Source organism: Rhinopithecus roxellana, chromosome 4 (genome assembly GCF_007565055.1).
Source record: "Rhinopithecus roxellana isolate Shanxi Qingling chromosome 4, ASM756505v1, whole genome shotgun sequence".
Taxonomy (NCBI): domain Eukaryota; kingdom Metazoa; phylum Chordata; class Mammalia; order Primates; family Cercopithecidae; genus Rhinopithecus; species Rhinopithecus roxellana.
This window is the reverse complement of record NC_044552.1, coordinates 154,736,382-154,759,149: the sequence shown is the minus strand read 5'-3', so window position 1 is coordinate 154,759,149 and position 22,768 is coordinate 154,736,382. Positions and strand designations below refer to the sequence as shown.

Sequence of the window (22,768 nt, the reverse complement as noted above, 5' to 3'; positions counted from 1 at the left end):
CACCGCGCGCTCGCGGGGCCCGGCGGGGGCGGAGCGACCCTCGGAAGGGGCGTGGCCACGGGGGCTCGACGCGCGCACGCGCTCTGGAGCCCCACGGCTACGTGTCGGGCCACGTGACGCCCACCCCGAAAGTCCCCCGTGAAGCAACAGGACGTTAAAAAAAATTTCTTTTCTGCGGGGTGGATGAGAGGTTCTGAAAAAACTATAGTAACGGGAGGCGAGGCGGAGGCAGCGCTGGCGCGTCCCGCTGGAATTCCTCCCGCCTGCCGCGCCAGCCCCAACCGCGCCCGAGCCCCGCCCGCCCCGTACCGTGGAAAGCCCCGCGCCCCCCCGCGGCCGTCGGCCCCCACAGCCCACACCCACCCGCCCCGGGCGCCCCGCACGGCGGCGACCCAGTCCCTGCGCCCAGGCCCGGGCCCGCCGAGCGCCGCCGCCCGTCACGCTCCCGTCGCCCCCGCCGCCCGCCCAGCCGGGGAGGCAGGGAGGAGGGGGCACGGCGTCGGCTGCTGCCCGGGTCGGGGGGCGGCGGGCGGCGGGCAGCGGGAGCGCGCCGGCCGGGCCCCGCTAACGGCCGCCCTGCGCGGCCCCGCCCGCCGCCCGCCCCCGGCCCTCCCCGCGCCGCCGCCCCTCCCCCCCGCCGCCGCTGCTGCCGCCGCCGCTGGCAGCGCCGCCTGAACTGAGGCGAACTCCGCCGCCAAGTGAGTGAGGAGGAGGAGGAGAAGGAGGAGGAGGAAGAGGAGGAGCGCAGTCAGAGCGCGGCGGCAGCGGCAGAGGCGCCGCGGCGGGGACCAGCCCAGAGAGACCCCCGAGCCCGCGGCACAGGCGGCGGCGGCGCTGAGCGGGCGCGACCAGACGAGCGAGCGGCGGCCCCGGCTCCTCCTCGTCCGGCGCCAGCGGCCCGCGCCCCGCGCCCGCACTCGGTCAGCCGAGACCCGCCTCCGGCCCGCCCGCCGGCCTCGTGAGGGACGCGCCGAGCCGGGCGGCCGAGAGCGGCGGCGCCAGGGAGCGCGTCGGGCCCGGGCGGAAAGTGCCTGCGGGGGGCGGGCGAGCGCGCGGTGCCGGCCGCCCCGGGGCTCGGCGCGGGAGCCAGAGCGGGAGCCGGCGCGGAGCGGGACGCCGGGTCCCGAGCGGCCCGCGGCCGGGGCTCGCCCCCGCCCCTCCCTCCTCTCCGGCGGCGGCGGCGGCGGCGGGCGGAGTGAGCTGCGGAGCCTGGAATATGGTCGGGGAAATGGAAACGAAGGAGAAGCCGAAGCCCACCCCAGATTACCTGATGCAGCTGATGAACGACAAGAAGCTCATGAGCAGCCTGCCCAACTTCTGCGGGATCTTCAACCACCTCGAGCGGCTGCTGGACGAAGGTGAGCGTCTCCGGGGCCCCGGCCCCGGCCCGATCCCCGCCGGGGCGGCCCCTTTCCCTGCTTGGGATGGTGGGGAGGGCGGGAAGGTCACGGCCGGGCGGGACCGCGCGCCGGGGGGACTGGGAGGCCGAGAGGGCGCACAAAGGAGGCGCCGGGCCGGGCTTGCGGCGGCGGCGGTCGGGCCGGGGTGGACCCACCGGGGCCGGACGCCCCCTGCCCGGCCAGGACCCCGCGCCGCTGGCGCCCAAGTTTGTGCGGTGCGGAGGGCTGCGGGGCGAACCCTGCGGCCCTTCTGGCTTTGGCGGTCACATTTCTGAGAGGCCAGCGGGGGCTGCGCGGGGTGGGTGGTCCTCGCCAAGCCCTCCGGAGAGCAGGCCCACGCCGCGCCGCCGGCCTGGAGGACGCGCGTGTCCCCGGCGCGGGCCCCGCTCCTCCCCTCGACCTCCTGAGCTTGCTCTGCGCGGATCCCCTCTGCCTCGCGTTCGGGAGCTCTCCCCTCCCATGAGGACTAAAGCGGGGTTTCGTGCTTGGGGAGTTGGTGCAGCTGGTAAATACTAAGTGGAAGTCAGAGTGGGGTTCGTTAGTTTAAAGAAATTCTATAGGAGACCGAAATTATGCTGGCGTAGCCGACAAGGACGACGAAGTGACGGCGAAAAGCACTTTTTTCCCTTTTGTTTGGGGAAGCGAGAACTGTTAGGGAGTTGAACTTCACTTTTCGGGGTTGGGGGGGTGGAGTGCGAAATAACGCGATGACAGATCGGAGCGCAGCCTGAGTTAGGAAGAACTTGGGCGGAGGGTTTACTCCCGGGGACGCAGCCGCCCGAGTTTGTAGGACAGGGAATCGAGACGTTTGGAAAGGGCGAAATCAAATTGAGCCGAAGTTTTCAAAAAGCTTTATGGAGCGCTGTGGGGAGCGAAGAATGACAAGAAGATTAATGTTGACCAACTCTGGAATTTCCTTAAGAAGTTTTCATAGCAGTATCTGGAGTATTAATTTCTAGTAGCTGTGGGTTTCTGTGGACGCCTAGAGAAAAAAAAAATGACCACAAAAAAGTGTTTCGAAAATCGACTAGCCAGGAGTTTTTTTGTTTTTTGTTTTTTTCTGCTCAGAGGCATCACCGGAGGACTGTGTAAAGGAAACTGAAAACTGTAGGTTGAAGAGATGAACAATGGAGTTTAGATTTTTCGCAAGAATTTCGAGATTTTAAAAATAGAGTCGGGGAACAGGAGTTTGAAGCTTGGGGAGTTGGAATGTGATTAGAGAACAAAAGGCCGGAAATGTTTCCATGATAAAAAGATGATTACAGAAAAATCCCAGGAGTTTTATTGTCTTGAAAGTCATAGAAACAACTTAAAAGTAGACAATGGTTAGGTGTTACGGCTTTCTCGTCGTTTTGCTTCCATATGTTAAACATACAGCACTCACCAGCATTGAAATGGGCATTTTCCACTGTTGGAACAGCAAATCTGTTAATTTCAAGTTGCTCCAGAGAAAACTTGAGCTGTCCCTTTAAAGGGTTCTGCTTTTCCTATTTGTGTTGGCATTTGAAAGATTGTGGAGGCAGAAAACTTTCTGGAATGTCAAAAAAAAAAAAAAAAAAAAAAAATTGCTGGAACTCTTAAATTGAGTATTTCCAAATGTGAGCGCTAAGGGGCGCCAGTTATTTTTTTAACCATGGAAACGGTTGGAACCAAATGTGTGACATACTCAGTAATCTGACCTATATTAAATTTAGTTGAAACTTAAATTATAGATTATTTGATTTGTCATCATGTATTTATATAGTGTTTTCGAACATTGAAAACACTTTCCTTAAAATTATTAGCACAACGTCATGACGTTTCAAAAATAACGCTCTTAATATTTTCTCCTTGGCATATTTCGGTTAAGTTAAAGTTTAAGTAGTATTAGTAACAATTTCTGGTGAAAGTTGTTTTTCTTGAGTGCAGTTGTTTAGAAGGAATCCTTTATCGACGGTAAAATGAAAATAGGCCTTGGCAATATTTAGGGTTAATTAAAATTAAATTGCATTCTTGAAATGTTGAATTCAAAGGCTATAGGAGATTCCAAAAATGTGAAAATACTTTCACCTTACGTATACTATTTAAGAAACTGCATACTTTTGAGTTTCTTTAGTTTTAAAAGGCTTCTTGTGCTTTTATGTTGATCTAAAATCTCTAAATTTAGAGCTGATTCCTTGTTATCAAGTTTCCAACCTTAGGCTTTAATAATTTTTAATCTTTCAAATCCAGAAATGTTAATTATGTCATTATCTCTAACAAAGGCTTATTTCCCTCTGGTTGGAAATAGTTTTCATTTGCGTTTTAAATATAGGAGACCACTATGATATCGCCTAGATAATGTTTGTTCCCCCTCCCCTTTTAATGTGGTTTACCCCGTCTCTCATCTCACTCTGTCTTCAGTTTTTGCCTTGTCAACTCTTTAGTGGAAAGATTGCTTCTGTGTGACATATAGTATGTTTAAAACGGGCAATATAATGACAAGGAAGCTTGATTGTTTTTTATCAGACCAGTACAAACATGCAGGAAAAAGGGCTATTCCTTAGTGTGGAATAAGCTGCTTCCTGTAATTGTTAGTCTTATTATAAACTTAATTTGACTTCAGAAAAATATTGGTTTCTGAAGTCCATCACATTTTTTTTTTTTCTGGATGATTTAATTGTGAAATTTGGCATCTTGTGCTTTACCCCTTTGTGGTTTGTCATTGTTCAAAACAAATTAATCATGACTTTTGTTTCTGGTTAGGCATTACTTTTTTTTTTTTTTTTCCTATAATGCTTGGCTGAAAAATTACTTTTCAATTTAGATAAAATTTACTAAAAATTTTACTTTAGTGATTGGTTTAATGAAGTTAACATCGTACTTAGAGTAGATGTATTTTCTGATAATTAGGAATTTTAAATGAGATTTTAAATTTTTTGTTTTAAAATATTTTTCAAAGAATAAGCTTTTAAAAAATTAACTTGTCAGCCTAAGAATTTCCATTTGGCTAGTTACAAATTTGAGGATTAAGTGTGCTGGTTTTCCTAGTTAATCGATTAAGACTTGGATGTTTTAGAATAAGTATTTTAATTCCTTGCCAAGTTAACCTTTAGGCTGTATCTTGATTGTGGACAGTCCTTTTGTTTTACTGCTTGTTTTTGTTTTTGTTTTGTTTTTTGGCTGTTGCTGGTGGTGGGGGTGTGTGTGCCAGCTCTTCCACTCAAGTCTCTTCAACACGGTTGTTTGTTAAAGTTATGAATACATATTGGGTTGGGCCCGTCATATAAAGGACATAAACTTGAGTTTGAAACCTTTTATTGAAGATAGAGATGATTATAGGATTACACATAAAACCTAGGTCTTAAACTGCTCTACCTTTAGAGAGAAGTTTTCAACTGAACCCTTAGAGCAGTTAATATATAGTTTTTTAAAAAACAAACTTTTTTTTGTCATGAAAATGAAACAACAATAGTTGAATGCAAATTGTTTTAATAAAGTTTTGTAATTCAGAATTGAGAAGGTGAAGAATACAGTCAGACTTAGCAATCCTGTATTAGGGGAAAATGGAGAACTAGTATTTTTAAAGCAGATTTTGAGTTTTCAGTTTTTTAGATGGAGGAGGGGTTAAAGCTGCTGATATGGAAATAAAAAATGTATAATGAGGAAGGATAGTCTAAATCTTTTTATCGTGGATATCAGAAAAATTAGTGTGTGGCTCAGAAAAAGAGAGCAGATGGATTAGAATGCCTTATTACTGATTTGAAAAACACATTTTCATTTTCTGATGGTCTTTTTGTGTTTATAATAAACTTTCTTTCCGACCTCAGTTTAGTTTGTACCCTGCCTGCTCCCTCTCTTTTAAATATATGAGTAAAAATATTTTGTTAAAACTTGCTTAAATAGTTGATACTTTTTCATGTTAATGTTTATTTTCACTTTGTTTGCCTTTGTTATTGGATGTATCATAAGGTTTTCTTACCATCATTTTTTTTTTTTTCTGAGAATTCATTTACAAAAGCTTGGACTTAAGAACTACGTGGTTGTTGGTATTGAGAGGACTCTTGCTATAGAGATTTCTTACAAAGTTTTTCTTTTTGTCTGAAGAAGCAATTATTGTTGTCAGTAATCATCATCTGTAACAAACAGATTTTAAGGTGAAATAATCTCTTTAGGAACTAAGATTTTGCTTTTGTACACAGCCCTTGAATTAGTTGTAGTAAGAAGGAAGCTACTATTTATAATCACTTCTTTCCATTATCTTTTCTCACCCAGGAGGTGTCAGCAGCTATATATTGGCAGTCATGGGAAAGATCAGTTGTATCATTATGGGTCATTTATTAAACATTCATTCTGTACTTTTAAAGCTAAATTTCCCTGTAGGTGGAAGGTGATTCCTTTGTAAACTGTATCCAGTTTGCATGTTTTGTAGTAAAAGTTGTATCCGACTGTAACACAGTTGAGTTGATGGAAATAGGTCTCTTTGCTAGCCATATTGACTAGCCTATTTGGGATGAACACTTTTTCCTAAATGACTGAGAATGTCAAGTTAAATCAAGTTAATTTGACTTCTTAAATGCTTTATGCACATTTTATTTCTGTTAATGCTTCACTGGTCACTGTCACTGTCCTGGAGCTGATTGAAATTGGTCAGTTTCTCATAAGAGCAAATGGTTTTTGGTTTCCTTTTTCAGGGAAATAGATTTCTGTGATGAAAGAAGTGAAGTATAATAAAACCCTCTTGCTTTGACCTGGCCTTCACTGAAGCATGATTCAGATTCTTTTTTTTTTTTTTTTGAGGCCAATATACTTAGACATGTAAGGGCTTTTTTGTGTGTGTAGTTTTTTTTTCCTTTTTTTTACAGTTTGATTTGGTTTTTATATCAAGGGAATTACACGAGTGTGATCATAGGAGCAACTTTTTATAAACTGACTGGAACTACAGTTTAATTTACTTGAGAAATTCAGTGTAGCTAATACATGTGTTTGATTTATTTGTTTGATGTTGCAGTTGTAAGCAAAACTTGCTCTTCTCTGTTGGAGATGGAAAATGCTATGACATTGTTGGTTTTTGTTTGTTGATAACTTAAAAGGCAGCCCACTGAGCAAGTTTCTGCTATTGGTATGTCAGCTGTTACGAACATATCCAAGGTTCTATTTTAAGGCCATGGGATGGGGAGTGGTGAGTGGGCCTGTGTTAGGAGGTCACAGAGATCTATACCAGTTTTTTATTTACATGATCAACGGGACTTCATTTTTTTCCTCCAATCCCTCCTCTATTTGACATTAAGACAGCTTAATGTGAATTTTAAGTGCAATAATGTGTTGTTTACCCTTAATGATAACTTTTAGGGAATATTTATACCCCTTTTAAAAATTGGCGTAGCAGTTTTGGGCCCAAAATAGCTAGATTATTTGATGTTTTACAGTTATATTTTTACTTAACAGAGAAGCACAACTAACAATAAACTTTTATAGTGAATATAGTTTGTTATGTTACTGGGACTGTTAAGAAATTTGTTTATAACCTCAGTCTATGTTAGGTACTGCCTTCTATGGAGTGATCATTATAGTTAGCATTGGAATATTATTACCTGTCTGCCCTCTTAAAATTACTTTCTTGAAGGTGCCTACGTTGGAGCCTGGCATACACTTCTCAGATGCTTGTTGAATTAAACATGTTACATCTTACCTCCTTTTTTGATTTCTAGTTTCTCAAAGATAGAGTATGTGCACATGGTTTGAAAAAATGAAAATCCAGAGGTGACATTAGAAATAGTGTCTAATAATTTTAAGAAATGAAGCAGTTGTGTGACTGTTGATAGTTTTATGCCCCTAGAAGAAAAGGCACTTGTATTTTTTCTTAAAAATAACTTTAAAAAATGTCATGTTATTTGTAGTACTTGCTGTCAAGGTGCTTAATGTTACTTTACTGTTATTGTTGGGAAGGAGATTTAGAAAGATAAAATTGCTTTACTTAAGCAGTATAGTTTCTTGTCAGTCCTTATACCAAAGGGTATCAGTTCATAAGCAGAGAAAAACTACCAGTGCTTATCTTAGCTCTTGGAAAGTTTTGGCATTTATGGAATTATATAGGTAAACTTTCCCCACCCTGTTAGTTACCCTTTTAAAAGTCCATATATATCTATATGGTTCTTGTACTCCATGCAGGGCACAATAGATAGGAATGATTTCTTGTCCCTAGGTGCTGCTTTGGTGTGTTCAGGATGAAGACTGTATTTGAGTGACTTTAGTTTAAAAGAAAGCTGAGTATAATCATATGTAGCTGATTGTCATTTAACACAAATAGCTATATTATTAAACACAAGTGTGTCTTTAATTTTAAACAGTGCCATTACCTAGAAAACTGATAAATGGAAGCTTTCACTTAGCTGAAACTTAGTTCTTTTATTTCTTTTTTCTTTTTCTTTGTTTTTTTTTTTTTTTTTTTTAGTCGGAGTTTCGCTCTGTCACCCGGGCTGGAGTGCAATGGCGTGCTCTCGGCTCATTGCAACCTCCACCTCTTGGGGTTCAAGCAGTTATCCTCCCTCAGCCTCCTGAGTAGCTGGGATTACAGGCGCCCGCCAATTTTTTGTATTTTTAGTAGAGACAGGGTTTCATCATGTTGGCCAGGCTGGTCTCGAACTCTTGACCCTGTGATCTGACCGCCTCGGCTTCCCAGAGTGCTGGGATTACAGGCGTGAGCCACCATGTGTGGCCAGCTCTTTTATTTCTAAAATGTCTATTACTGTTCTTTAGCAGTAACAGTGTTTGAAAGTCTGTGATGAATTTTTAAAAAATACATTGCAGAACTGATTTATCTAGAATTCTTGTAATTAGCAAGAAAAGGACCGCACTTAATGTTTTCGTCTACAGTTTCTTGATGTGGAAACTAGTTTGAAAATCCAGCAATCCTATCAAGTCTCACAAAATATGTTCAAAAAGTTGCTTCATGTATTTGTCTAATATTTTTATAGAACTAAATTTTGAGGTTAGGGAAATGAATCGATTGTAGGATTTCGATCACATTATTTATTATAAGCAGAATGTGTCATATTCTGCTTAGCAGATAAACAGATATTGAAGTATCAGAAAGAACATCATTAGTCAGGTGTGGTGGCTTGTGCTTGTAACCCCAGCTACTTGGGAGGCTAAGGTGCGAGGATTGCTTGAGCCTGGGAGGTCAAGCCTGCAGTGTTATGATCGTGCCACTGCACTCCACTTTGGGCAATGGTGACACCCTCTCTTTAAAAAATAAAATAGAATAAAACATTGAAGTGCAGTTACATCCATAAGTGGCTCCATATTATGGCCACAATGTAAGTAAAGGGCATGTGTGTGTAGGCATTTATATCTGTAAGTAGAGACATGCGGTGAATGTGAGCTGGGCTTTGTGAGTATTGGGGCTGGTTAAGCTCCAGCTGAGAAAGGTTTTCAAAATGATGAAATATCTAGTTGGCCCGGGGATTGAATAAGTAGCAGGCCTTAAGTAAGCACCTTGCTTTTGCTTTAGTGCAGGAGAGGTCATTGTGGAGACGACCTGATCTGGTCAGTGGCAAATCATTGGGGAGCCCTTGGCTTTTAAGCTGATTTTAGTTTGAAATATATAGGAAAAAACAAACAAAATAATAGTACATTTTAAGAGTAGAATTAGGAAAATGCATGGCAAAAAAACAAACATGCAATTTTAAAATTTGAAACCGAGCCAGGTGAGGTGGCTCACGCCTGTAATCCCAGCACTTTGGGAGGCAGAGTGAGACAGGCGGATCATGAGGTCAGGATTTCGAAACCAGCCTGGCCAATATGGTGAAACCCTGTCTCTACTAAAAATTAGCTGGGTATGGTAGTGTGTGCCTGTAGTCCCAGCTACTTGGGAGGCTGAAGCAGAAGAATTGCTTGAACCTGGGAGACAGTGGTTGCAGGGAGGAGATTGTATCACTGCACTCCAGCCTGAGCGACAGAGTGAGATTCCATCTCAAAAACAAATAAAATTTGGGACCTTTTCGCAGAGTCTCAAAATTACCTTGCAGATTATATCAGAGAATTGTGTTTTAGAGCTATAGGTTTCCTGAGAGTTGGGGGCTTCTCACAGGTACAGAGACTAAGACCTGAGGTGGTTGTGACTTGCCTATGTCTCAAGACAAGTTGGCAGCAGAGCTGGAGCGAGACACTCACTTCTCCCCTCTGTTCCATTTTGTGGCGTGCCTCTCCACAAGGGGAACTGGAGGGAAAAACCTGGAATATTTCCATGTGCTAAAAAGCTGCTGCTGTTGCCTCAAGTTGTGAAGGTAAAGAAGAAAAAGCAAATGGTTTTTTGCTAATTCTGTGATATGCTGGTTTTGAACAAATGATCAAATTCTTAGAACTAGAATTTATTTTTAATGATAACTAATTAAAAGGCTAAAAGCGAGAAAGGCATTTTTAGAGGATTTCAGCTCATTCACTTCTTTGTAAGCAAAGACTAGAGCCTCAGTTTTTTGAATAATGTAGTAAAAATTGTTACTGCTTATTTTTACTAACTACTGAAGAGGAAACATTTTTGATTGGGTGATAGAGAAGTATACTATTGCTAAGTGATTAAAGTCAGGAATGTATACTTGTATCAGTTTTAGATCAGCCTGGGGTAAACAGCCCAGTAATATATCAGGTAGATAACTGGAGATTGACACCCAGGAGGTGGATGCTTATGAATTGAATGGAAACGGTGCTGCAACAGGTAGCCACCACATCATATTCCTGATGCCAGCATCTGGAGGATGATTGCTCATTTCAAATAATTCAAACAAATTAAACGTAATCCACAGTTCTTTGCTGTGTAACAGTAATTGTATCCCTTTGATATAGTTGTTACATGGCAGGTGAATCCATTTTTTTAAGAAAAAAATTTCAAACTGGGATCGAAAAAATTACCCTGAAACTGCACCTCATTGTCTATTGTTGCTGATTCCACCGTGGTTGCAGTGATGCCCCGTTATCATGAGAGTATTCAAGTTTTAACTCTGTGTGTGTGCGCGTGCACATGCGTGAGCCAGCATAAAGATGAAATGAATTTATGTTTTTGTGCATATGCTAATGAGACCCTGTGGTGAAGTGGTAAACATTCTTGGACTGTAGACCTGGGATCTAATCATGACTTTGCAATTAACTAGTTTGGCGATCTTGGGTGAGATAACTAATCTCTCTGAACCTCAAGCTTCTTCATCTGTGAATGAAATTATTAACTGCCCTGCCAACCTGAAATCCAAATACTCTGAAGTTGATGGGTATTCAGAAGAGCCTCTCATACTATAAAGTAGCAGCATCACCTGCTTGCTTTTTTAATTTTTTTTTTTTTAAGTCTTGCTCTGTCGCCCAGGCGCTGGATCTTGGCTCACTACAACCTCTGTCTCCCAGGTTCAAGCGATTCTCCTGCCTCACCCTCCCCAGTAGCTGGGATTATAGGTGCACACCTCCACACCTAATTGCTGTATTTTTAGTAGAGACAGGGTTTCACCATGTTATCCAGGATGATCTCAAACTCCTGACCTCGAGTAATATGCATGCCTCAACCTCCCAAAGTGCTGGGATTACAGGTGTTACCCACTGCCCCCGGCGTGTATCATCTGCTGTCTATCAACATTTTAAAATTGTTTATGATAGGATAAACAACTAGGTAAGCAAAGCAGCTTTTAGAGAATGAGAAAAGAAAAAGAAAGGTAATGTATCCATGTAGGTTCAGCTAGTTTTTATGTGCATGAGAATCACTACTAACACTCTGGTAGTTTAGAGGACGTCACTTTGAGCTGAACTATCTAGTTATGTTTATTTGAGAAGTGGAACCTGAGTTGGTATTAACAGTTGGTATGATTTAATGAGGTGAATGGGAAGGTGGAGGATGTTCCAGGAGAAGGGAAGGTGCAGCAGTGTCAGCACCATGGTGATGGGCAAGGCTTAGGAAATAGGTACGGATTTAGTTAGTTGAAATGGCAAATGCATAGATAGAAGTAGTGGGAATTAAGAGAGACTACAGAAAGCAGACCAGGTTAGGGCTAGGTTGTGGTGGGCCTTGAAGGCCAGAATACATAGTCTGAATTTTGTTCTGAAGGTTGTAGGGAATCTTTAAAGCTTGGATTATTTGGGGGTGTCAGAATGAACTCTTTGTGCATAAACTGAGAATGTGTAGAATATATATGGGTTTAAAGTAGACATTGGATGAAGTGTGAAGAGTCAAATTATTATATATGTTGTTAACCCATTAGGAAAATTTTTTGAAGTGATATTTTCTCAAAATAGTATTAATAAAAATATTTATATTGAGTTTTCTGTATTTTAAACTAAAGATTTTTTAAAGTGTGTTTTAACTAGAAACAAGTCTTTCTTTTCCTTACCTACAGGTTAGTGTATTCATTCTGAAAGATGGAGAACATGTGGGGCTCATTTGTTTAGCTGTCAGCCCAATTTTTAGTTAGAGAATTGCGCTTTCATTTCTGTATGAGCTAAAGACAATTGAAGAGACTCTTGGAGAGAATCTTTGGAATTCTTGAATTAATTTGCCTTGAAGAAAATTTTGTCCCAGTTTCAGAGATCGATTAAATATGTTTTGCCAAGTTCGATGTGGACTTTTAATATTTAGTTGTGTTAATTTTTGTATTTAGTTATTTTAAGTAAATGAGAGATATCTTCACATTCTATCCGAAGAGAGAGACATATTTGTGTATCTTTAAAAATTAACACTTCCCTACATAGCGACATTACACTGAACAGGATGGGTTAATCCTACAAATGATGTAATAACCAGTCCATATTCAGATTTCTGTAGTGGATCCACAGATATTCTTTATAGCTGGATTGTCCAAACCAGAATCTTACTCAACACCGCTCATTAAATCTGGTTGTTACACCTTTTTAAATCTAGAACCATCTCTTTTTTTTTTTTTTAATGGCATTGATTTAACTTGTTTAAGACTTGTTCTTTTATGCACTATGTATCTATTACATTGGAAGCTAGATCTAAAGAAGGTTCAAGTATAGCATCTTCCACTAGAGGACGTCATAGGTGCTGCTGTGTACTTTATGTTATATCACATCAGGAGGCACAGTAACTGGTTCTGCCTTCAGAGAAGGAAAGATTGATACCTGGATTGGAGTGGTGATAGATGAATCCTTGTACTTTAAAGGTCGTTTTTTTTTTTTCCTCTTGGAACCAGAAGGTGCCCCATCAACGAAGGGTGCCCCATCAACATTCACACCATGGTTTTAACCAGTTTTTTGCCTGAATCAGTTTCATTAGAGCTTGCACCATGATGATATTTTAATTCGGCCATTCTTTCTGCAATTACTTGGCATCCTTTGAAAGGTACAGCTTTCTGACACTAACACGGAAATACATTGCTATTTTGGAGTAAGTTTCTAATAGGGCAAGCCGGATATATGCTGCTGCTTATTATTATTTAGTTCTCAAAGTAAAGTGTTGGTTTGCTGGCTGCCTCAAATGGAGACCAATGAATTTTTTCTCTTTTCTAGTCATCATTGTAGACTCACGGATTTCATAGATTCAATGTACTTAAGTCAACTATAATTAATTTTGATGTTAAAATTATTATAGCTTTAGCCATTGATAATTAAACTGGCTTCTGTGTCTGTTGAACTCCTGCTTGCTTTCTGGGGCAACGTTATGCCCCAGGCTCCCCTTGTGCCTTGCCAGCTTTACCTGTTCTGGAGCTAGACTTGGCCATTTCTCCAATAGGAATGGTATGAAATACTTGAATTTAGATGTTAAACATGTTCATTACTCTCAGAATGTGATTAATTCTGACCCATTTTCTATGGACAATATTGATTTTAAAATTCGTTCGTTCATTTTTATATTTTCAATTCAATTTTAACATTGTTAATTTTATAGTCATATCTTTTTTTTTTTTTTTGCCGACCACAACTAAACTAATGTTGTTCTTGATGGTGACATACTTATTTGTTTTATTCTATGATATTAAGGAAAATATTTTCAAAATTAATAATATTACTAATAGTAAAACTGTCTTAAAAATTTTTTTTTAAATTTGTTTTAGACATGTTACCAATAATAGATATAGCCAGTGACCCATTCTTCTGGTTGATGACAATTATTTTCCTTTTTTTGGTGGGGGAGACCCTCATTCTGTGTATACCAAGTTTTAATTTCTACTAAATCTTGTTTTTGACTTTTTGATGCTGTCATTTATTAGCTGTGTTCTTTTGTTGTACTTACTGCTTCTATTAGCTTTTACCTTATGCTCAGCAGAAATGGAAAATACAAATATATTTTAAAGTCAGGTGAGTGTGTGTGTGTGTGTGTGTTATGGCAATGTGATCCAGAAAGATAACTTATAAGGAGATGGTTGTTTATAGTAATGCTTTGTATCTTAAGCACGGAGGGTAGGGAAAAAAGAATGACAGGCAAGATGTTTTAATTTAGCGAATTCTTCTGAATAGTATCAGTAAAAGAATATAGATAGATCTTTAAAGGTTTTAAAGTCATATGAAGTGGGGGAAACCTTATAGGTAGAACCTTAAAATTGTATTCCTTCGTAGTTGCAAAATCTCTACTGCAAACTTGTTGTCATTAAGAACTTTTAGTAGTAAGGAACTTATGTTCCAGCAGATGGGGATATTAGTACACAAAAGAGAGCACTTAGTGATTAAAATGTGTTGAGAAATAACCCTTTTGCCAGAATACGAAAATGTTCTTTAAATTGTAGGGGAAGAGTTGCTCAGGAATATGACAAATAACAGTTACTGAATGGAATATTTTGATTGGCATGTGAAAAAGTTGTGATAGTTCTTTAAAGAACGTGTCTCTTTAAGAGACTATATGTTGGTATGTTGACCGTATTAAATGTAACTAGTTTAGGACATGAGATTCATTGCAGCTATTTTCCGAAATAGCTTCTGCCTTTACAGCTCAGTTGTTTGAAGGGTTTTTGTTTTGGTGGGTGACTGAGTCACTTACATTGAGAGGTATCCTGTTTGTACATTTGCTGTGTAATTATAAAGTCTTTAACCAGGCAGTTTATTTCTGTTTATTGAAATAAATCAGAAGAAAATGTGTCGTAGTTTACTATATGTTATATGAAGAGAAAGTTCTTTTGGGGATCATAGTTTTTATCATAGTAATAAAAAATTATCAGCAGTAGAAAGATAATCTTATCTCACTTTTTATTATAGTTTATAGCATTACGGCATACTTTGTTAGTTTTTTTGGTAGGTAAATACTACATAGATTGCTTTAACATATGCTTTGCAATTGTTGAAGAAATACTGCTCATTTAAGTTCCTTCTTAGATGTGAATCAGACGTGTACTTTTATTTAATGTATTTAAGTTATATTTTCCTAGTTCAGCTATATTGACCTTTTTTTTTTTTTTTTTTTTGCAACTGTCAAGGCAATTTAAAATACTCTTGCCTTCAATGACTTGAAATTGAACTCTGTACAGGAGAGAATTTGTCTTGTTTCTATATAGAGAACCAGGGAGGAAGAGATTGACTTTGCCACCTTTGTAACTGATAATAACTTGCATTTTAGTCCCTGCTCCCTAGCCCCACATTTTTCCTTTTCTGTTATTCCCAAAATGTAGAGAATTGGAGATCGATCCACACATTTTCAGTTCATCTTTGGTGGTAGCATGATTTGTAACTTCTTTTAGTCCTAGGAGAGGCAGTAGTGAGGGCACAGAGATAGTGTAGTACATTGTCTTTGAACCTTAATGGGAATTACTTCTTTTCAGGGGAATATAGGGATGGCCAGTTTTGTGTGTACATTTTAAGATTGTTTCTTACAGTTGTTAGAGAGTTTATGAGAAGCTTGAATTTCTTTCAGTAATCCTAAAAAACTGTTATAAATAACTTCATATTTATCGTAAGACATATTCCTTATGTCATTGGGAAAAACTAAAATGTATCAGTTAAAAAGTTAAAAGTGCTCAAAATTAACTGATAGCTGCTCTTAATATTTCCTTCTGGTCCCCCCCACCAGTGTTTATGGATGTAGCAAAATTGAAATTACGGATTTAAAAAAAAAAATTACATCATGAGCATTTTTCCTTGCCCTTTGATATTCTTTGCAGATATAATGTTTATAGTAATATACTTCATGCTGTCGAGGTATATTATAGTTTACTTAACTAATCTGTTGGACATGCCACTTTGCTTTCAGGAAATGTGTGTAATGATAGCATTAAGTGGCTTCAGAAGTTACTTTTTTAAAAGCCTTAAGTTACAAAGTATTGTAACTGGGCATTATGAATACCAAACTCTTATTTTTGCAATGCAGTTAATCTGAAATAAGCATTTTATGTTGCATTACAGTAGACAGTGGTTGTTAGGATGCAACATGGGATTTCGAATAATGTTAGAATTGCATATTTCATGTATTAGTTTTTAGTGATTTAACATACTTAATTGAAACTTTTCTAGGCTATTTGGTTGTATGCTATTAATATGTGTGGGATGTTATGAGGGGTACACTAAAGCTTCAAATTCATTTCTTCAAGTTATGTCAGTAGTTGTAAAGAATGGAAAAGTAAAAGTAACAAAGGAAATATAAACATACCAAGAAGACTAAAGACTGGTGCTAAAGAGGGTGCTTTAGGCTGAGGAGGCTATGGAATGTTTCAGTAGAAGAGGTAGAATGTCACCTGGCTCTTGAAGGACAGATAGGATTGAAGTGGAGAACAGGTAAGGGAGTGATCTTCTAGACACAGGGAACAGTGTTCTTGAATGTGGGAACATTCTGAGTAGGGAGGTAAATAATTCTCTGTTAGAGCTTTTTATACCTGTTGTCTTAGCATTTTCCTTTATCTGCCTCCGTATTTCTGTTTTTAGTCCAGGTGTTCTTATCTCTATCCTGTACAGACATTATATTATAGAGTGATGTATTAATGTGGGAGATTGCTATGCTTGCTGCTGTCCTTCTCTTCCCTTCATTTTCAGATGTTATTTTTTCTTGACTTTGACTCTCTTGCTTCTTTAGTTTTTTGGAGAAGAGGGGTATCTTACTGCCTAACTTTTTATTTTTATTTTAGCTGTTGTTTATCTGTAGGCTTAATTTGGCTTTTTATTTTTTTGTTTGCCTAGTACATTTGGATTTTACTTAGCTTTTATTATGAAGCCATGTGTTTCAGTTTTTTTCTGTATGTGTAGGTGATTGTATGGTCTTATAAATTGATCCAGGAGCATGGAGGAAGAGGTACATCTGGATTAGTGAGTGTGTGAATTCTTGAGCTGATGGGTCCGAGCTCTAAAGGATAGATTAGTTGCCAGCATATTCTGGTCTAGATAGTATGGCATAGTTTTTACCAGTATGCCTTCTTTTCTCCGTCTTCCCAGTTTGCTTTTTACTCTGATGGCTTGAAAAAGCATAGGTTAGGTTGGAAGTGAGAGAACAAAACCTGCTAATCTAAGTTTGAACAAGGGAGGCTTTAGGTTAATGTTTGAAAAGTGTGTTCCATGGAATACTGGTTTCCTGAGGTAGTCTGAGAAAAGAAGGGTTCTGTAGTCCAGGAAGTTCTGCACACTCCTTTCATGAATTCAGACTGCGTTGCCATGTTAGGTCTCCAGGATTTGCAGTCAAGAAGGTTAACTTGGTTTAAGTGAGCATTTTCTGAAATTACTTGGTTTTTCTTTTTCTTCTTGGTATTAGTTTTGAGGATACGTTATGGGAAATTTTAGGGGATTGTTAAAGACCTGTGGATCCTTGGGTCTTATTAATTTAATTCTATTTTGTTGCTTGAAATATCTACCCAGGGTATTTTAAGCTCTTCCTCCAAATAAGAATATAATCAAGCATCTAATGCACAGTCATATTATCAGTAAATTGAGGTTAAACTAAAGACAGAGTCTCTCCTAGGTAGTGTCCATTAGCATTTTCCAGCAGGGCGAATCTAGATTTAGGAGCAGTTCACTGTGTATTTGCCTAAGGTTTTCACTGTCCATGTTTTACACAATATAAATAATTTAAAATCCTTTTTATTTTTTTTTTTTTTAAAGAGATGGGGTTTCACCCTTTCTAGACTAGAGTGCGGTGGTGCTATGATAGCTCACTGCATCCTCTAACTCCTGGGCTCAAGTGACCCTCCTGCCTCAGCCTCCAGAGAGGTAGGATTGCAGGTGTGAGCCACCACACCTGGATAATTAAAACAGTTTTTTTTTTTTTTGTAAGAGACAGGGTCTCCTGATATTGCCCAGCCTGGTCTTAAACGTAAGTCCTCAAGTGATCCTCCTGTGTCAGGTGTCAGCCAGTAATTTAAAATGTTTTGTTAGAGTAGTCTCTTTATTTCCCCACTTCCTTATAGATCTGAGTCATTTGCTTTGGAATAATATGATAAAAATGTAAGATAAAGGATTGCTAGACTAATATTTAGACATGTTTGTGTTGATGTTCTGTACAGGTTGTAGTTTTATAGGCTAGAATAGACTAAATTTTGATTGGTGATTAGTTAAGAAGTGTCTGAAAAGACTTTATGTTGTTCTTTTGTAAATCTTGAGTAAAAGAAAATAACCAAACGGGGTAGTGAGTAGAGAGATAAATGAATCCCTTAAGAGAATGATAGTAATAAACGCAGGTGGAAGTAAGATCAGAGTTAGAAAATCTTAGATTTGTTTTGGGTTATAGAAAAATTGATTTATTTTACACGTTGGTAAAAGGCACAAGAGGCTTCTTTTTCACATTTTGCTTTCATCAAAGTGAAACTTTTTTATTTGATTTTTAAATTGGAACACATTAACTGAATGTCATAGGATATGTCATAGTGACGTTGTTTAGTTACATGGTAACTGCAGATAGGTCTCAAGTTGACCACATTTGAATATTACATATTACTTTGTGGATATTTAAAGACAGATGGCTTGAACCCTAAGAAGGGGGAAAGAGTGAAAGTATAGGAGCAAGTGGTGGTAATTTAGGAAAATCCTCAAGTAGAAGTCTGATTTTGTGATTTCAGAGTCTCTTTGATTGTTAATGTTACTATTATTAAATAACAGGTACATATATTCTAACAATATAAATATGAACCAGGAAAATAGTATAAGAATGAACCAGGCCGGGCACGGTGGCTCAAGCCTGTAATCCCAGCACTTTGGGAGGCTGAGACGGGCGGATCATGAGGTCAGGAGATCGAGACCATCCTGGCTAACATGGTGAAACCCCGTCTCTACTAAAAAAAATACAAAAAACTAGCCGGGCATGGTGGCGGGTGCCTGTAGTCCCAGCTACTGGGGAGGCTGAGGCAGGAGAATGGCGTAAACCCGGGAGGCGGAGCTTGCAGTGAGCCGAGATCCGGTCACTGCACTCCAGCCTGGGCGACAGAGCGAGACTCTGACTCAAAAAAAAAAAAAAAGAATGAACCACAGGCTGGGCGCGGTGGCTTACGCCTGTAATCCCAGCATTTTGGGAGACTGAGGTGGGCGGATCACGAGGTCAGGAGTTTGAGGCCAACCTGGCCAACATAGTGAAACCCCGTCTCTACTAAAAATACAAAAATTAGGTGACGGGCACCTGTAGTTCCAGCTACTGGGGAGGCTGAGGCGGGAGAATCACTTGAACCCGGGAGGTGAAGGTTGCAGTGAGCTGAGACCACGCCATTCCAGTCCAGCCTGGGCAACAGAGTGAGGCTCCATCTCAGAAATAAAGAATGAACCACAAAAGGTAGCATGTCTTGAACTTTTGAAATGCTACCTATAAAGATAAATATTTTGTTATGAACTTAAAATATGTACGTACACATTTATATAACTCAACAATTGAAAGTTTCGTGAAATAATACTTGTCTGTACTACCTATGATGCAGTATAGTATTTTTCTATTCTATTTCATTTTTAAAAAGGTTGGTTGTGATTGATAATGTTGATTTAGTGGCTTGTGTGCTGTGCAGTCTTAGCAAAACTGATGTTGACTCCTGCTGTAATTTAGTTTTCAACAACCTTTTTTTTTATTTTAATCCAGCACTTTGCTGGGTGCTAAGGGGATACAGAGATGAATAAGACATAGTCTAGTGCTCAAGGAGCCTCACAATGGTATGGAGAGTGATGAAAATAAGAAGCTGCAATACTGTAACTGCTCTAACAGAGGCATGCCCAGCCTGAGAATGGAAAGGACCACATCATTTCCTAGCAGGAAGTTGGCAGTTTCTTCTAGGTTCGCAGATTACTGTATATAATCTGATAATCCCTCTTATGATGGGCTTACCTTGTTGGGAAAGTTAGTTTTTTACCTAGATTTTGTAAAAACTAAACAATATCAGGTTTACTTGAAAATAAGGTATGTTTGAACTTTTAGCTTACTGGACAAGTTTGTTAAGTATTAATCCTGGCACTTTAGGAGGCTGAGGCGGGCGGATCACAAGTTCAGGAGATAGAGACCATCCTGACTAACACAGTGAAACCCCATCTCTACTAAAAATACAAAAAATTAGCCGGGTGTGGTGGCGGGCACCTGTAGTCCCAGCTACTTGGGAGGTTGAGGCAGGAGAATGGCATGAACCCGGGAGGTGGAGCTTGCAGTGAGCCAAGATCGCGCCACTGTACTCCAGCCTGGGCAACAGTGTGAGACTCCATCTCCAATCAGTCAGTCAGTCAGTCAATCAATAAAATGTTAATTATATAGGTAATCGTTAATAAAATTAAATTTTACAAATGAGTAATATTTTTCTAAATATGTCATAGGAACTAGCTTTAATATTATTATTGGAGAAGCACTTTTTTCCTGACTTTTTTCCCCCTCAGTATTGCGACTTGTTAAGAAAGGTAAAGTCAGGTAGAAGTTTAATATAAAAATATATTTGATTATTTACACAGATCGTAAATTAAACTGTAAAATAAACCATTAACTTTTAAATAATGGAATAAAAGATGGATACTTCATTATCCAACACTTAAAAGTGATTTTTTTTTTTTAATTGCAACTTGAGTATATTCTGTACATTGATTTATGCCCCACGGCAAATTCACAATAATACTGAATCTAGAATTTAGTAAATTAGTTGCATATTATCCAAAAAACGTAAAGCATGACATTTCTATAGAATTTAGTTTCTGTAAGTTACACAATTGTTACAGGTTTTTCCTGTGAAGGATAGGCTACTACATCAGGTTGAAGAAGCTAATGTCGGAGTGAATGTGGTGGCTGCCTTAGAATGATTTTGCCAGTAGCAGTGAAAAATGTTTTCCTTATAGTTCTTGTGCAGCAGGCCATGGAGTAAAGCACATTTTTATAATAAAGGTGATGAATTTAATCACAAACTGGCAGCCAAATGGAAATTGCAGACCTTGATACTGGGAGAAAATTGCCTATAAAGCAACTCTTGAGAGAACAGGCTTTAAATTTATCCACCCATTTCGACATTGAAGAGAACATTGGAATCATAGGATATTTTGCTTGGCCTGCTTAGTTCAGATGAATGACACTTGAGTATTCTATTTAAGTGTTAGAGATGGTTTAAAGTTAAATTTTATACATATTAAAGCCTTTATCACATGCATTTTGTATTTCATAAAGTATTTAAAATTTTGCTGGTTTTTAATATTTTAGTAGATGATATGCCTAATGAAATCCATTTGCCACGTTTCTAGTCACATGCCATGTATTTCATGTTTCTGCTGTGTGTGTGAGGAACTGCATTCTTAAAATGTGGGCTTATAGTTAACACAGTGTTGACAGAATGTTTGTCATACAAATGATCAGTCTTTACTATTTTCTATTGTATTTAAGCCATTTGTATTATAATATTGAAACACAGAATGGTAGAAAATTTCTATTATGGGAAAATCTGGATTTTTGTCATTTTTTACTCCAAGTGACTAATGTTTGTAATTTCTTAGGAATAACCAAACCCTTGATTCAGTACACAGTATTTAAAGTGTTTAATCCAGAATTTAGGTGCATTGTAGTGTGTGTTTTGAGATGCCTGTTGTCTCCCACAGTATACATGCTTGTTAACAGATAGCTGATGTCCAAATTCAGAGAATTATTTGTGGCTCTTGGAAACATTTACCCATCCAAGCAAGGTAAATGTTTAAAATGTAAAAATGCTGATGTAAAATATAAAAATAACATTTCTTATTATACTTATTGAAACTTCTTGGGTTTAAAGGGAAAGAAGTGTTACTTCTAGAAGATTATTAGATTTTGCTTCCATACATAACCCTGATTCTTTTGACTGTATTTTTGGGCAACATGGTACATTACGTAAAAAGGGTATAGCTGTGGTAAATCTTTGTTCTCTTTAGGTATAGAATTGTAGAAGTGTTTAGTTTAAAGCAAGTATGAAAGCTTAGTATTTTGATGGAGAAAGCAAGAAAAACGTTTTACAAATTCTCTATTCAGGGAACAGCTTATTGAGGTGGTCATGAGACCGAAGGTATGAAAAGGAAGAAGAGGCCAGGTGCGGTGACTGACACCTGTAATCCCAGCACTTTGGGAGGCCGAGGTGGGCAGATCACTTGAGGCCAGGAGTTCAAGACCAGCCAGGCCAACATGGTGAAACTCCATCTCTACTAAAACTACAAAAATTAGCTGGGCGTGGTGGTGCGTGCCTGTGGCAGGAGAATCTTTTGAACCTGGGAGGCCGAGGTTGCAGTGAGCCAAGATCATGCCATTGCTTTCCAGCCTGGGCGACAGAGCCAGACTCCATCTCCATTTAAAAAAAAAAAAAAAAAAAGGAAGAAGAAATAGAAGTGTTCCTTTTCTTGCTAAAGCAAGAACCAGTAAATTGTATCTTTTTCATTGAAAGTAATTCCATCTAAATTACTTTAAGAGCTAGACTTTTTGGGGGAATAATTACATTCGTAGGAGAAGAGCATGTAATGTTGAAGATACATTTGAAAGTTTAGCCATCTCTAAATTTGCATCAAAAGGAGAGTTCAAAATAAACCAACTCTTTTATTCCCTTATTGGTGACATAGATACTTGGTCATTTGTTTTATTTGGCTGAAGGAAGGTGTGGCAAGTTGAGAATTCAGAGGTAAAACCTTTGTGAGAGAGACGTAGTTTAATTATTTTAACTCTAATTCTCCTGATCCAGGAAAGCTTTATTTTTACTTTCAGATGAAAACTAAAATTTGTTATAATGTGAAGCTTATTCTATGTATTCTATATAAGCTAGAATACATATTTTACTTACTTATACATACTTATATTCTATATAAACTAGAATAAGCTTCATGTTACACATTATATACATTGTATATGTAAGCTATATATGTATATAATTTAAATGATATAAGTGATGTATGTGTATGTATAGTACTTACATTAAAATTTTACTATTTTTCTAGTGTATTGATTATGAAAGTATAATTAGCTGAATATAATTATTTGTTTATGAGATGATACTAAATTCAGTTCCCATAGATACTGGTGGTGATTTACTTTTTAAAAAGAGTTTTTCTTGTTACATGCT

General features: G+C 39.3%; 1 protein-coding gene across 8 annotated transcripts in view; it reads left to right on the top strand.

Moving 5' to 3' along the window:
• Positions 1–672: 672 nt before the first annotated feature.
• Positions 673–22,768, top strand: part of QKI (QKI, KH domain containing RNA binding) — a 164,060-nt gene continuing 141,964 nt past the window's right edge. For 4 of the 8 annotated variants that reach the window (XR_004056690.1, XM_030928154.1, XM_030928159.1 and 1 more), the window contains exon 1: positions 673–1,358. Coding sequence is in view for 6 of the 8 variants with exons in the window: in XM_030928154.1 (XP_030784014.1) it covers positions 1,217–1,358 (142 nt within the window). In the remaining 2 variants the exon portion in view is untranslated. Of the gene's footprint in view, positions 1,359–1,673; positions 2,508–22,768 lie in introns of those variants that run through there. The other 4 variants (XM_030928155.1, XM_030928160.1, XM_030928157.1 and 1 more) reach the window with 3 other exon arrangements.